The sequence below is a fragment of the Eucalyptus grandis genome, chromosome 2, assembly GCF_016545825.1.
Source record: "Eucalyptus grandis isolate ANBG69807.140 chromosome 2, ASM1654582v1, whole genome shotgun sequence".
Classification (NCBI taxonomy): domain Eukaryota; kingdom Viridiplantae; phylum Streptophyta; class Magnoliopsida; order Myrtales; family Myrtaceae; genus Eucalyptus; species Eucalyptus grandis.
In genome coordinates, this window is record NC_052613.1 from 16,799,850 (window position 1) to 16,813,839 (window position 13,990).

The following is a 13,990-nucleotide window of genomic DNA, read 5'->3' on the forward strand; positions in this document are numbered from 1 at the left end:
TTAATAATTTTTTTTTAAAAGACAAGAAGAATTACAGTTTTTGCCCTTGAAAATATCACATGATAGACAAGAGCAAACGGAAAAAAATAGAAGAGACTTGAAAGTTAAAGAGGGGATTGCACGTGAACAGCAATATATGTTGAAGGGAATCCTAGGAAGATAAAAAGAAAGAGCACAAAGGAAGAAGATATGCCAAAGCAATGCCAAAAATGCTCTGCCCAATTTTCTTTTAAGGATTTTCATTGCGAAGTAACATCTTTCCATTGCAGTTTTAGCTTTAGTACCAATTGTTTTTTCCTATAATGCGCATTGTGAATATCAATGTTGTGCTCATTTCAATATTCCCATTTGAGAGTTAATACATAACTTTTCGGTCGTTTCAATTCCATTGAAGTTTATTTCAATTCTCATGTGCTTGCCCTTCGATTTGCTTTAGATTTAAGTGTTCGCAACTTTAATTTCCCTTGTTTCCAGCGTTATCATTTCATTTTCCTTGAGATTTCTCGCACTTCACTCTAGCTTAACTTAATTCCCTTATTTTGGCCTAATTCCCCTCTTTTTACACTTCAACTTTGAAGCATTTTTAGCTCGTAGGAGCTAGCGCGCCTTTGTCACACATATTCACATGCCATCACTCCTTGACAAAACTTGCTTTGTAGAAGTTTGATCATTTTGTGATCTACCTAAAATCAAAGAACAAGCTTAAGTTTATTTTCCCAATTACTTGTTTGTCAGATTTGCCTTTGATCGATTTAGATCCAACACAACTATACCAACTTCTTATATTCCTATCTGAGAGAATCTCATTAATTTTCTAATTGTCATATAACTATTGTTAGGAAAGTCCTTTATATTGTTTTGCAAACAATATAATGTGTCGGTTGAATATGATAGATGATAAATGCACAAACCAAAATGCAAATGGTATTTTAACCACGAAATGATACGAGGAGTGCTCTGACCCTATCAATGGTGAGTAGCGTGAATAGACTCACTGGGTTGCCGGCAAAAATAGCTTCCTCTATCAGACAAGGTGGAAGACGTGTGACGTGCTTCTACCACTTGGGTAATAAGGCCTAGATATCGTAAAATTGATACCAGGGACGTTTTGTCACCATGAACTTCGGATGTATACAGTGGAAAGACGATTAGGAGTTGGATGACCTTGATACACAGTGACAAGTAAGGAAGAATAGGTTTTAGCCTAAAAAAAAAAGGGTAAGGAAGAATAGGATATTCGTGAGGACTTACAGGTACCATGATAAGGGGAGCAGCTAAGTGAAGTCCAGATCACTAATATACTTAGGAAGACCAAAGGATAGCAGTTGTGGGCAGCTTGGATAGACTAAGTCGATAATAAAGGCAAATCCCTACATCAACCGCATAGGAGTCCTACATTGTGCCTCTATCACTGACCATGAAGGGGTTGGTTGCTTGTTCATTTCATCTGAACATTAAAGGAAAAGAAGATAGCCATTGACAAGGCTTGGGATTCGGGGCAAGAGGACTGGATTTGAATCAGAGCAGTTTTACCATATATGGGCAAGGAAACAAAGGAGACAAGGTGATCGCACTCCTAAATTCTCAATTGCTTTGAATGGAGAGCTCCACGGGTTTTTTGCGAGCGGTCGAGGTCTTTGCCAAGGTGATCCCATCTCTCCTTACCTTTTCACTATGGTCATGGAAGTGCTCTCAGGGATCATTCTTAAGCACTCCTCGAGGCCTGATTTCAAGTTCTTCTGGAGGTGCAAGGCAGTGGGTCTTTCACATCTCTTTTTTGCAGATGATGTCTTCCTTTTTTGTGAGGCGCACCTTCCTTCGGCGACTCTCCTTAAGGAAGCTCTAAATATATTTTCCTCTTGGAGTGGCCTTTGTCCCAACTCGTGCAAGAGTGAAATTTTCTTGGCGGGTGGCAATCCCTCCCTAAGGAATAATATTCTTTTGGAGTTGGGCTTTCGAGAAGGAAGCCTGCCAGTTCGGTACTTGGGGGTTCCCATTATTACTTCAAGGATCAATAAAGCAGACTGTTGCACCCTGGTCAATCGCATCACTGCAAGGGTTCAGTCTTGGACCCACCGATTTCTCTCTATTGCTGGTCGGCTTCAGCTTATCAGGTCAGTTCTTCATGCTATACAAGCCTACTGGGCTAGTGTCTTTGTTTTACCTACAGCTGTGATGGAACAGATAGAGAAAATATTTAGACAATTCCTATGGAAAGGTCCGAACCTAGGCAGGGGTGGTACTAAGGTAGCCTGGGATGAAGTTTGCCTTCCAAATGATGAAGGAGGGCTAGGTGTTAGGAGGCTCCAAGATTGCAATAAAGCTTCCATGCTAAAGCATATTTGGATCTTGTTTTCCGACAAGGAAGCGCTATGGTGTAGATGGGTCCACTCCACGTTCTTAAAAAACAAGAATTTTTGGGTTGCTAGGAAGCCAACATCTCGGATCCCGGGCCCGGAAGAGCTTGTTGACCCTAAGAAGGAATTTCAGGATGGCCTTCTCTTTGGAAAATTGGCGATGGCCAAACAACCTCTCCGTGGTTTGACAACCGGCACCCTAGAGGGCCCTTGAACCTCGTTCTTCTCGATTCTCTTATCTATAGCTCGTGGCTCTCTAGACAAGCTTCGTTGCTGACCTCTTCTCGATGCTGGCCAAGCTCTCAAAGTTGGTGCTTCAATCATGGGGGCAACCTCTTCCGAGCCTAACGAATGACTCGGATCGTTGTTGTTGGCGAGAAAGCTCTTCGAGCCAATTCACTATGGCATCGGCGTGGAACTACATCAGGAAGAAGAGGACGCAGGTCCACTGGTACTCCTTCGTATGGGACAACACCATAGTGCCTCGATATCAACTCAATCTTTAGCTCATGGCCAAGCGTAGGCTTCCAACCCAGGACCTCCTTCTGGCCTATGGTATAATTGGGAATGCTGCCTGTGCGTTTTGCAAGAATGTGCCTGACTCTGTTGACCACTTGTTTTTTGACTGCTGTGTCATGGCTAGCGTTGCTTTCTTTTGGGCGTCCAGATGTAATTTACCCTGGCGCAACAGAGGTTGGGGGGAAAATTTCAGATGGGCAACTACCTATTTGATGGGGAAAGATTTCTATAAGTGCATAGCCCGTTTTTCCTTTGGCGCGTTGTGTCACATCATTTGGAAAAATAGGAATGACATCATCTTTAGAGACCAGCCTCTCTCAATTCCGGCCATCAAGAACCACCTCTTCAAAGTGGTCCGAGACAAGGCTATCACCTTCAGGAACGTCGAAGACAATTTCAGAAACAGAAGGCTGCAGAGAAGTTGGAGCCTAGACCCGATTATTTTCAATGGGGACCCGTAGGTCCTTGATCTGACGCTGGCCTCCTCTTTGCTTTTGTCTCTGTTTGATAGCCGGTTGAGCTAGCCGTGCTTAGTTTGGCCTTGTTGTTGTAGTTGTTGTGCCGCCTCTGCGGCTTTTGCATCTCGTCACCCTTCCACTTCTTTTGTTACTACATTTGGAGTGCAAGTTACTGGTGTCAAGATCTCTTTGTACATTTGGCTCTTTTTAATATATTTCTTACCTTCTACCAAAAAAAAACAAAGGAGACAAAGTTTGGAAAAAAGCAGAAGTGACTGTTTTGGGAAACTGCTCCTGTTGGAGCAACAAAGAGACGTTCTGTTGCTAGTAATGGTGGAAAGCTGCTTGAGCGATTTGATCATCAAACGGTCATCTGAGTTCTAATGGTTATGAATTCAATCCAATAGAAGTTGTAGGGGTTGGGTGAAAACGAATAAAATTAGTCCATTGCTTTAAGCGTTTATCTTTGCTTTATTCTTATTGATAGAAGATGTGTATTTCTGATTATATACTCTATGAGGTTGCTTCCATCTGTAATATGTGATTAGAGAAGTATACAAGTGTAAAATTAGTGCTTGTGCATTTATAGCGGGATCTATCAACTTCAGGTTGAAGTGACATTTGTTACTAACTTCTCTTGATATTACTAGTATATTCTTGTCCTGTTGGTGGTTGTTAGTTTAAGAGAGTGGATATAGGTTTGGTTAAAAGCCAAATCACTACAATTTTTGTTGCAATATGTTTTATCTCTTCACTATTAGCATTATTTGTTCAATAGAAACACTTGTATTCAACTATATTGATTTGTTTCTGCATCCATCACAAAATAAATTGTTACATTTTGTAAATTTCTTTTCAAGTTTTGAAACACCCTAGTAAACCCTCTTGAGATTTTATTAACCTCAATGACTATCGATGAAGTTTTTTTTTTTTTTGGTAAAGGGACTATCGATGAAGTTTGGACCCAAAGAGATCGAGAAAAAAACGTGCTTGTTCCATGATATTTCACATCATCAATAGACCTGTTTCGAATATGGCTAGTTCCATATCATATATGAATAAAATTGCTCCATTTTCGCTGAATAAATAAAATTGCCTTTGACGATTATTTTTTTCTTTTTACTTTTGGTTGGTCTGCCAGGTAAGCCTGGACTTTTAATCTTAATGGTGAGAAGCTCGTGGCGTGCCCATACCTAGAGAAGGGCAGTTTCAAACTCCTTACCTCTCAATTTCCAAATGGGAATGGTGACTACTAGGGTAATCCGTAGAAGTTGTCTTTGATAATTTTCAATATTTGCACAATTTCCTTCAATTCTGTTACTTTCCTTCTATTAGTTACTTCAAATTTATGTATCACTATTTTGAAAATTAAAAGGTAGCCTACTTTTCATCATCACTCTCATCACAACTTATCTATTCGTCATCTCTTTTGCTTAAAGCCTCACTTTTTCTATCGAGACACTTTTATGCAATGAAAATAGCGAATGAAGTATCTAAAAATGCACCAAAAACAATTACGTGAAAGCTATGTACATAAAGATACCTTGATCCCTTCTTCTGTAAATAGCCCATATTCATCTTTTAAATTTCCTCGGTGAGTCATTGTGATTGTGATTTAATTATGGCAACTCTTTAAAAGGGTTTTTTTGTTTGATCGATCAGTCCATTATGTGTATATGAGAGACAAGTGACGAGAAAGAGCTTCGTCGTGATATACACTACAAAAATAAAAATTTATTATTATTTGCATGTGTTAAAAAGTGGTTACTGTTCAAATAATCCCGAATTTTTATTGACAGTTTTTCAATAAATATGCTCAACAACGTTTGTGCAAATTCTTTCTTCTCAAAAGACAATATGTGCAACGGGTAAATCTTAAAAAAAAAAAAAAAAAAACTAGCGCTATTCACATACATGGTAACAACCAGCTTAGAACAAAGAAAAGGAAAACATAATGATATTCTTAAATCTTGTAACTAGTTTTTCTATTTTTAAAAAGTCAAATTTGTCCTTGATCATGATTTCGTGACAATCTAATTAATTTGCTGTCGCGATCTCTTTTAGGTGTCAACATTTGCTACTTAGATTTTTTAAATGACTAGAAAGAAATTCGTTTATTTCTCTATTTTTTTAGAAAACTTTATGAAAAGGCTTCCAAATAGACTTTTTAAGGAGCAAAAGAATAAAAATAAAAGGAAAAAAATAAAAGAAAAGCTACTGCACGAAGGAAGCGCAAGCCCCATGCGTTGATAATAGACACGCAAGGACGCCAAGCAATTATTATTTTTTTTTCGAATGAAGCAGAAACTTGAAAATTTTAGATCCCCCGAAAACATCCCATAAAATAGGATGCAAATTGGACTAGACAACTGGCAATGAGTACAGTAATTGAAAACGACCATTTGGACGCAATATCTTTTCCTTTCTTGCTATCTAAATTATTGTGGGTCACCGTTACTGAATTTAGACTTTTGAGCCGACAAATAAGTATGGGGTCCTCACAAACTTTTATGCTAAATTACAATCAAATTCATTATCTTATTTTAACGTCATGTAAAATCTTATAGGACCGTTTTAGCAACCCATCATGCTCAAATTGGTAAACAATGGAGGCATTATTGTAAGGTCACTATCAATTGATTATTGTAAGGTCACTATAAATTGATTTAGATGTTAGAGCGGACGAAATAACTCATGCGTGGTCCCCCAACCTTTTATGCTAATTAATGATCATATCCTAGGAAATTTTTAACGTAGTATATTATTATAACATCATTATCTTGTAAGACCGCTCTAGCAACTCATCGTGCCTGGATTGGCAGGCGAGTTAAAGTTCTCCACCTTCCTCAATCATTAAATTAAATAATACCGTATGGCTACCTTTCGATTTTGAAATTATTTGTCGGACAATTATCCGGTGAATAGAAAAATCAGACGACCAACCTTATTATTTTAGATAGCGAGTCTGACGTCCTGGGTGATGCAATAAAGAGAATGGAATCGTTCAACTTTCGTGAACGTTAGTCTTTCTGCTTCGCTCGCTCACTTCTTCTCTTCTTCTTTTTCTTCTTATATATCCACGAGTGCTTCGCCTTCTCCCCTCGTTAATTGTCGATCATCAGAGGGAAGAAAGTTCTTATTCAAAGCAATGTCTGGTCCACAGTGCTGCGAAAACCCTCCAACCCTCGATCCGAGTTGCGGAGCGGGACACGTGGAGCAACTGTGTGGCCTCAACACCTACATCGTCGGCTCCCAGGACTCCAAGCTCGCGATCCTTCTCCTCTCCGACATCTTCGGTGCGTAATCTCGCACTTTGTAAAAGTTCTGCTCTTTTATCTAATTCTCGGCTTCAGTATATGAAGTGGCCTTCGTTTATTGCCGTCTGATAGGATTTCAGTGGTCAGTTTTTGTGATGAACGGTTTCCAGGTTCCGTTTGAAGGTTGTGAGTGAAAGGGACATGAGCTTAGTTTAGATTAGGGAAGGTCGAATTTGAGTTGGAAAATGACTATTTATCATCAAGGGTTGACTTCAGTTCAGTTTTCTCTTTTCCTTCTTTTTTGAACTGCGTTTGCTTACGATCTTTTTCTTGAAACTTTCCCCCTTTTGCTGCGGCCTTGAGTCTTGATGGTAAGTTCTTGGAGTCGTAACGTGGAAAGAGAGAGGATTTCATCCACTTTAACCTTGGCCAAATAATGTGTACTGCTCCTTGTCATGTATACATGGTATTCTAATCGATTGTGTGTCTCAATGGTGCAGGGTATGAAGCCCCAAATTTCAGGTATGCACCATTAACTATCGTCGATCAACTGAACTCCTGAATACGCACTCCCTCGGAGAAGTGGGGCTGATGCTATTCTGTCAAACTACAGTGTCCGGTATTTCCTCATGACTTCTTCTGGAAACTTAACCGTCACAATGGTCTGAATTCGCAGGAAAATTGCGGACAAAGTTGCAGCTGCTGGTTTCTACGTGGTTGTTCCTGACTATTTTAATGGAGATACCTTTGTACTCGATAATCCTGAGAGGCCTTTAATGGTTTGGATGAAGGATCACGGAACTGTATGTGCTTTCTCGTACTTACCTTAAAGTGCTAGAGGTCCTCATCTGTTGGTAGTTGGAATGGTCAGTGAGACTAGCGGATCGGATATGATTGACCTTGACCATACCAATGCGATTGTTTTGTTTATGATGACAACTCATTCATATGCCACTTGGTTCTTTTCAAACTTTAAGTATCTGTTAACCACTGAGGTTTGCCCCAGTGGTCACATTTCCAATATGGAAGAGAGAGGTGGGGGTGCGAATCCCACCTTATTGGGGGAGGATTGGGGTGATAACAAATTAGTTACAAATGTATGTTTTGACTCTTACGCCCAAGAAGTAGCAATGACAAAAAAGTCAAGAGTAAGAATTAAAATAGAAGTAGAGTAGGACCGATCCAACAAAAAAAAAAACTTTAAGTATCTGTTACTCATCTAATTCCTAATTGTTAGACCTACTGGTCTATCCTTAGACTTCTTTTCACTTCCAGTAATACAAGCTCACTGTTTGATAGTACGTGAAAACTTTGAGAGGCTACAATTGTTCCATGTAAATTACTAGAAAGCTTTTTGCAGGAAAAGTACCCACAAAAAAAAAAATCCTAAATATATTATATTAACATCAATTAAATCATAAACCTTCAATTAAATCAATTTTGTCATAAACATTCTCATATTTTGCCAATTTAGTCCATCTAGAAAATTGAGGAAGAAAATTGTTGACTTGAACACAAGTGGTCCTATGTAGCACAACTGGCACTACGTAGAATTTTTTTTTAATTTTAAATATTTTTTGAATTTTTATTATTATTTAATTAATTTACTCTTTTTCTTCTTCTTTTTCTTATCTTTTCATTCTCTTTTTGTTTTTCTTTTTCTACTATGCTTGACAAGGATTGATGAAGCTTACCTACCACTGGGCAAGGCATAGGCAATCGTGGGCAAAGGTGGTCTCGCCCTAGCTGGCGAGGCCATGGCTTTCTACACCTTGCCTTGACCATTGCTAGGTGGTTGCGAGTGAGCCCACCTTCGTTTGCAGCCAGCTAGGCCACGGCAAAGGTTGGCCTTGCCTAGATTTTGGCAAGGGGACCTTGCCCGTGGCAACTTCCACCCCGGCCACATTTGAGCAAGGGCCATGACCCTCATTGGTGGAAGGTAAGGGCTTTGCGGCCCTCACCCAATGACCAATAAGCTCCAGTGACCTTGGTCAGCTATAGTGGAAAGAAAAAAAATGAAAAGAAGGAATAGAGAAGAAAATAAAAAAAAAAAAAAAAAGACAAATAAAAATTTAATAATTTCAGAGAAAAATAAAAAAAATTATTTAAAATGTCTATGTTAATATTAGTTGTGCCACATAGGATACCAATGTTCACGTCAGTAATTTCTAGTCTCAATTGACTAGATCGACTCAATTGGCAAAATCTAAAAAATTTTAAGAATTAAATTGATCTAATTCAAAGATTTATGACAAAATTGATATTAATATAATAGATTTAACACTTTTACGATACTTTCCCTACCTTCTTGCCATTGGAAATCTTAAACTTGTGAGAGAATGTGCATAAACACCCAAGGGAAAAAAGAGTAAATTAATGGGTTAGGATTTTCTATACAATGGTAATATTATTTTGTTAATTATTTGTTTATCAATTTTACAGGATAAGGGATTTGAAGATACAAAACCAATTATTCAAGCTCTGAAAAGTAAAGGCATATCTAAAATAGGTGCAGCAGGCTTCTGCTGGGGTGGTAAGTGAAGCATATATTCAGACCACGGACCAAGATATCAGACAAAAGAATTTCTCTGCCCAGCATTTCATTTTTTTATTTTATAATAATCTCATAGTATTGTTCTTTATGCTGGCTTATCTTAAATTGTCTTCTCTCTTCAGCTAAGGTTGCGACTGAGTTAGCCAAGTGTGAGCTCATCCAAGCTGCTGTAATGCTACACCCTGCATTTGTCACTCTCGATGATATCAAAGGTATGTCTTTGCCATTTCACAACCATACACGGACTTCACGGCTTCATGATATACAAAACAAGTTGAATTACTGCAAAAAATAAGTATGCACATCGAGTTGCGTTCCTTCCAACTTGAGTGTGCTGGAAAATGAAGGCAACGGATATTATCCGCCTCTTTGAATAAAAACTCTTCTTCTTGATGTTTTACAATCTAGGGAAGTTGCACTTTCTCTGGCTATTTAGCCTCCCTCTTACAATTGTTCGAATCCATGAGGGCATGAGCACTGGGGTCCAAAACGAGCATTGTAAAACCTTTTAAATGCTGTCGCCGGAAAGAGATGTGGATAGACTTTAGTGGGCTAATTGAAGTCTGTTTACTGAGGCCCGCAAAAGGTCGTTTTAGCATTTTGATGGTAAACTTCAGTGACTAGTTTCTTCATCTGGTTGGTCTGTCGGCAGGGGTTAAGGTCCCTACTGCTGTGCTGGCAGCTGAGAATGATCATCTGACTCCACTTGAACTCGTCAAACAGTTTGAAGAGGAGCTTGCTGCTAAGCCCGAGGTAAGAAAGCCTATTGCTTTTGATCTATATATGAGTATGCCTTCTGATAAATCTGCCATTGTTCTGGATGCTAAACTATTCGGAAAGTTGATGGCGCTTTGCATGTTCAACAAATGGAAAATTGGTCCTGGAAAAAGATAAGTTTCTTCTTGTAAGCTGATTCTTGACGAGGAAAAAGTAGCATAGTTCCATCTCTCCATTGTCCAATATGAAAGCCGAGTGTGTCAAAAATCTGAATGCCATTTAAAGCCGAGACAAGACAAGACTAGACAAGGCAAATATTTTTTATCAGATGCAAATATCCTCAATTCCTTCATATATTTTTGGGCCAGTGCAAGTATTGTTACTAAACCTGTCAGTTCCGAACGGCATTGTCAATGAGTTATTTTGTCTGTCAATGAGGTTTTTGCCCTTGTTCACTAGATAGTATTTTTCCCTCTCCAAATGAAGTTAACATCATTGATCACTGCGATTTCTGGGGTCTCAATGGCATTTCCGTACCACTCTTCTGTGCCATAGTCTCTTGTATGAGAAGTTGGAAATGATTCTATTTATTTTTGTCATGCAGGTCGACGGATTCGTGAAGATATATCCCAAAACTTCTCACGGATGGACGACAAGATACAAGGCTGAAGACGAAGCTGCTGCAATGGAGGCTCATTCAGACATGATACAATGGGTTGTGAAGTATGTCAAATAAGAAACCACATCACACCATAAGTAAATTGGGAGTAGAATGTGATTATATAGTATGATATACGAGTTGTCAGGTACTGCACTTCTCGTGTATCATTTTATCCGGACTTCATCTCTTTTTTATGGTCAGAACATTTTATCCGGACTTTATGGGGTGTAATATGTTAGAGCTGTAAAGAATGATGTTATATGCAGAGTTCCTACATTCTCTGCTTTCATTGTAAGAGCTCTAACGTAAGATAAGAAAGGTATGGACTATTTTATTTCTTATGACCGAATCCCTTGACTTACTTCAAATTCAGCGATGGACAAATATTTCGTTAGATTGCATTTCCTCAGATGAGGAAGCCGTTGAATGACAGATACTGTCATAATTCAGTTTTCATACAAAGCTGTATTGCGTGAATCTCAATATACTTTCCATTGATATGAGACCAGTTAGCTTGAGCTATCTTGTCAATGATTGGATCCGACCATCAAAATCCAAGGAGATGGCCAGCAGTGACCATGGTATGCCGTCGAATACTGGAGGTTTGGACGTTACTAGTGGATCGGTTGATGGTTATGGTGGAGTAGTAAGTGAATTTTGAAAAAATGATTTATGATTTAATAAAAGCATAGATTTTTTTTTTTTTTTTTTTTTGAAAATTAAGCATTGACCTTTGTATAGAATGGAAACATCTTCTGATAATTAATTCTCCAATTGATGATATATATTCAATTTAAGGAAACTTTTGAATGAATGACAAAAGTGGGGACATTTTCTGTAAAAGAGGGCTTAGGAAATATATTATTATCTCAAATAAAGACATGAAGGGCTAATTACTTGAGTCCATGGGTTGAAGAGCAAGTGCTTCTCACATTTCATAATTGGGGTATTCTTGTCTTTTTTTTTAATTAATCTGTTCATCTTCTTCTTCCTTTTTACTTCTTTTATTCCACACATGTGTCAAGCCACATGTGCTCCGTTTTTTGCTTGTTTCATGAGGACCAACCTCGATCTCCAAAATTTTGCATTTCATGGCAACTTAAAAGGAGGTTGGAGTTGAGACAATTTAGTTTCAAGTGTGGGTTTTGACTTCCATGCTTTACAAGGAGGTAAAGCAAAAGTCTGATAGTGAAAGTTAGAGTAGCAATAGAGTAGGACAAAAAAAAAGGTTATCTAAGAGAAATTTGAGGAAAAGATTTGGGAACTTAGAGAAAACATAGGGAAAATTCCAAATAATGGCATGGAGTGCTATTATTTGATCAAATATGGCATAAAGCGGACATTATTTCAAATTTTGGAATAAAGCAAGCATTATTTCAAATAATGACCTGAAGTACCCTCATTTTCTCAAAATGGTCTAAAGTGGAACTTATTACTGGTCAAAGGACATTTTCATATTTTACTTTTTAAGTTTTTTCCTTTTTTTTTTTCATTTTTCTATTTTTTTTTTTCTTTTTTCCCCCTATTCTCTCCGCTAACTAAGATGAAGGTCATCAGACTCAGTCATGGGCCGCCCTCACCCTCGCCAGATTAAGGGAGGGCTGACGAGGGCAACCCTCACTCCGGGCTAGCAGCCTTCGCTAGCCATCAACAAGGCACGATGATGGCAGCCTCCACTAGCCATCAACAAGGCATGATGATGGCTGAGGGAGGGAAGAGAGAAAATGAAAAGAAAAAGAAAGGAAAAAAAAAAAAAAAAAAGTTAATAATATGCTTAGAATTTTTTTTGACTAAAATTCCTCTTCTCCAATGGCTGAAATAATTACCAGCCAATTAAAAGTTCTTATTCGAGACGGTTTAGCCACTTCAGGCTTTTATGTAAAATAATGTTCACTTCGAATTCTTAATTGGAAAAATAAGAGCACTTCAAATCCTTATTTGAAATTTTCCCGAAAAAAATGTTCACCGCTTGACTTGACGAAGGAGGACAAAAAAGGAACAAAATGAAAGATGAGGGAGAGAATTTTCAGATGCAGCCAGACGTCTCCCATGTGCCTCTTCCCCTCTCTCTTCGTCACGTCAGACCCATGGGGCACGACCAGTTGGAGGCTACAACAAGCGCCATCGAAAGCAGTTCACTTAGATTTTGTTGAGGATAGAACCTTATTTGAGATAATGGTCACTATGACCCTAAATTTTTTCTAATTATGCCTATTGTAATACAAATGTCTTAAACTTTTCTAGTGACATAAAAAACTCCAAATTTTCCTATAAGACACGTTTATGCTCCATCAAGATTCTGTCAAATGATTTTCAGCGAAAATAATATCGTTGTTTTATTTCACTTAAGTCACGTGAATGCTATGTTAATAGTATTTGATTTCCGATATCAATGAAGGCAGATTTTTAACCGTCTTCATAACGGAACATAGAAAGGGAGAGTTTTAACAGTCTTCATAACGGAACATAAATGTGTCATAGAGGTAGAAGTTTGGGATTTTTTGGGTCAAAAAAAAAAATTAAGGTAAATTTACCATAGCGGGCATAATTTAAGATTTTTGGTAACTTTTGCTGTATAATCAAAGGGAGATTTGTCTTTTTTTTCATGAACCTGTCCAGGTTACAACTGTTGGTGGCCCTCGCCCGGCCCAAATGTGAGGACAAGATTCAAGTTGAAGAAAAGGAATAAAATACAAGAGTTAAGTTATATCAAGTTCCACTTCAATTTGAAATTCATCTAGTCTAACTTCATCCTAATACATGTGATATTAGACCTCGGCCCTAAGATGTATTGCGGTTACTTCTATCAAAATAATAAGGTGATAGCTCAATATACTTGAGCTAAGATCGTGAACAATTATAAAATTTGAGGAGAAATTACACAAAATCTCTCTAAGCTTTTAGGGAGCTGCATATTTGTCCCCAAACTTTCAATTACCACGGAAAACCCTCTGAACTTTCATTTTTTACAATTGTCAACCATCAATCTATTTTTACGTTTGCACATGCCTAATGACTTCAAGTATAAAATTACAATTTTTTTTTTTTCAGTCTAATCACTCTTATGCCCCCAGATGCGTTAAAAACTATAAAATGAATGCCAAAAAAAAAAAAAATTGAAAAATGAATTGGTGATACTTATAAAAAATATGGGCACAATAATTAATAATTATAACTTTGTTTTCTTTTTATTTGTTAGTTTGAGTATAATTTTCTTTTAATTCTAATATGTTTGTGCTAATTAAAAAACCATGACCTCCCCTAACAAAGCTGGCGTTACTCGCCGATAACATCGGATCTTCAAGATAAAAATGAAAAAAAAAAAATTGTTATTATTATGTCCTCAAATTGTTCTGACCATCATTACATTTTCTTCCTTACTTTTTCTAGCATAAGTGGCACGAATTTCAATATGTCTTAGACTATTCATATGCAAAACAGTGATTTGACTTGAAAAAAATCAATGA

The 13,990-nt window shown here is 37.8% G+C and overlaps 2 protein-coding genes across 2 annotated transcripts; both read left to right on the forward strand.

The window, feature by feature from the left end:
• The first annotated feature begins 1,680 nt into the window (after positions 1-1,680).
• Positions 1,681-2,571, forward strand: LOC120290533. The gene has a single exon (XM_039306827.1). It carries the CDS (start codon positions 1,681-1,683, stop codon positions 2,569-2,571), a length of 891 nt encoding a protein of 296 aa, XP_039162761.1.
• A 3,775-nt stretch (positions 2,572-6,346) lies between these two features.
• On the forward strand, positions 6,347-10,872 carry LOC104424938 (endo-1,3;1,4-beta-D-glucanase). The gene is made up of 7 exons (XM_010037485.3): positions 6,347-6,630; positions 7,092-7,113; positions 7,268-7,394; positions 9,034-9,124; positions 9,268-9,357; positions 9,798-9,898; positions 10,467-10,872. Exons 1-7 carry the CDS (start codon positions 6,483-6,485, stop codon positions 10,596-10,598), a joined length of 711 nt encoding a protein of 236 aa, XP_010035787.1. The 5' UTR covers positions 6,347-6,482; the 3' UTR covers positions 10,599-10,872.
• The last annotated feature ends 3,118 nt before the right edge of the window (positions 10,873-13,990 follow it).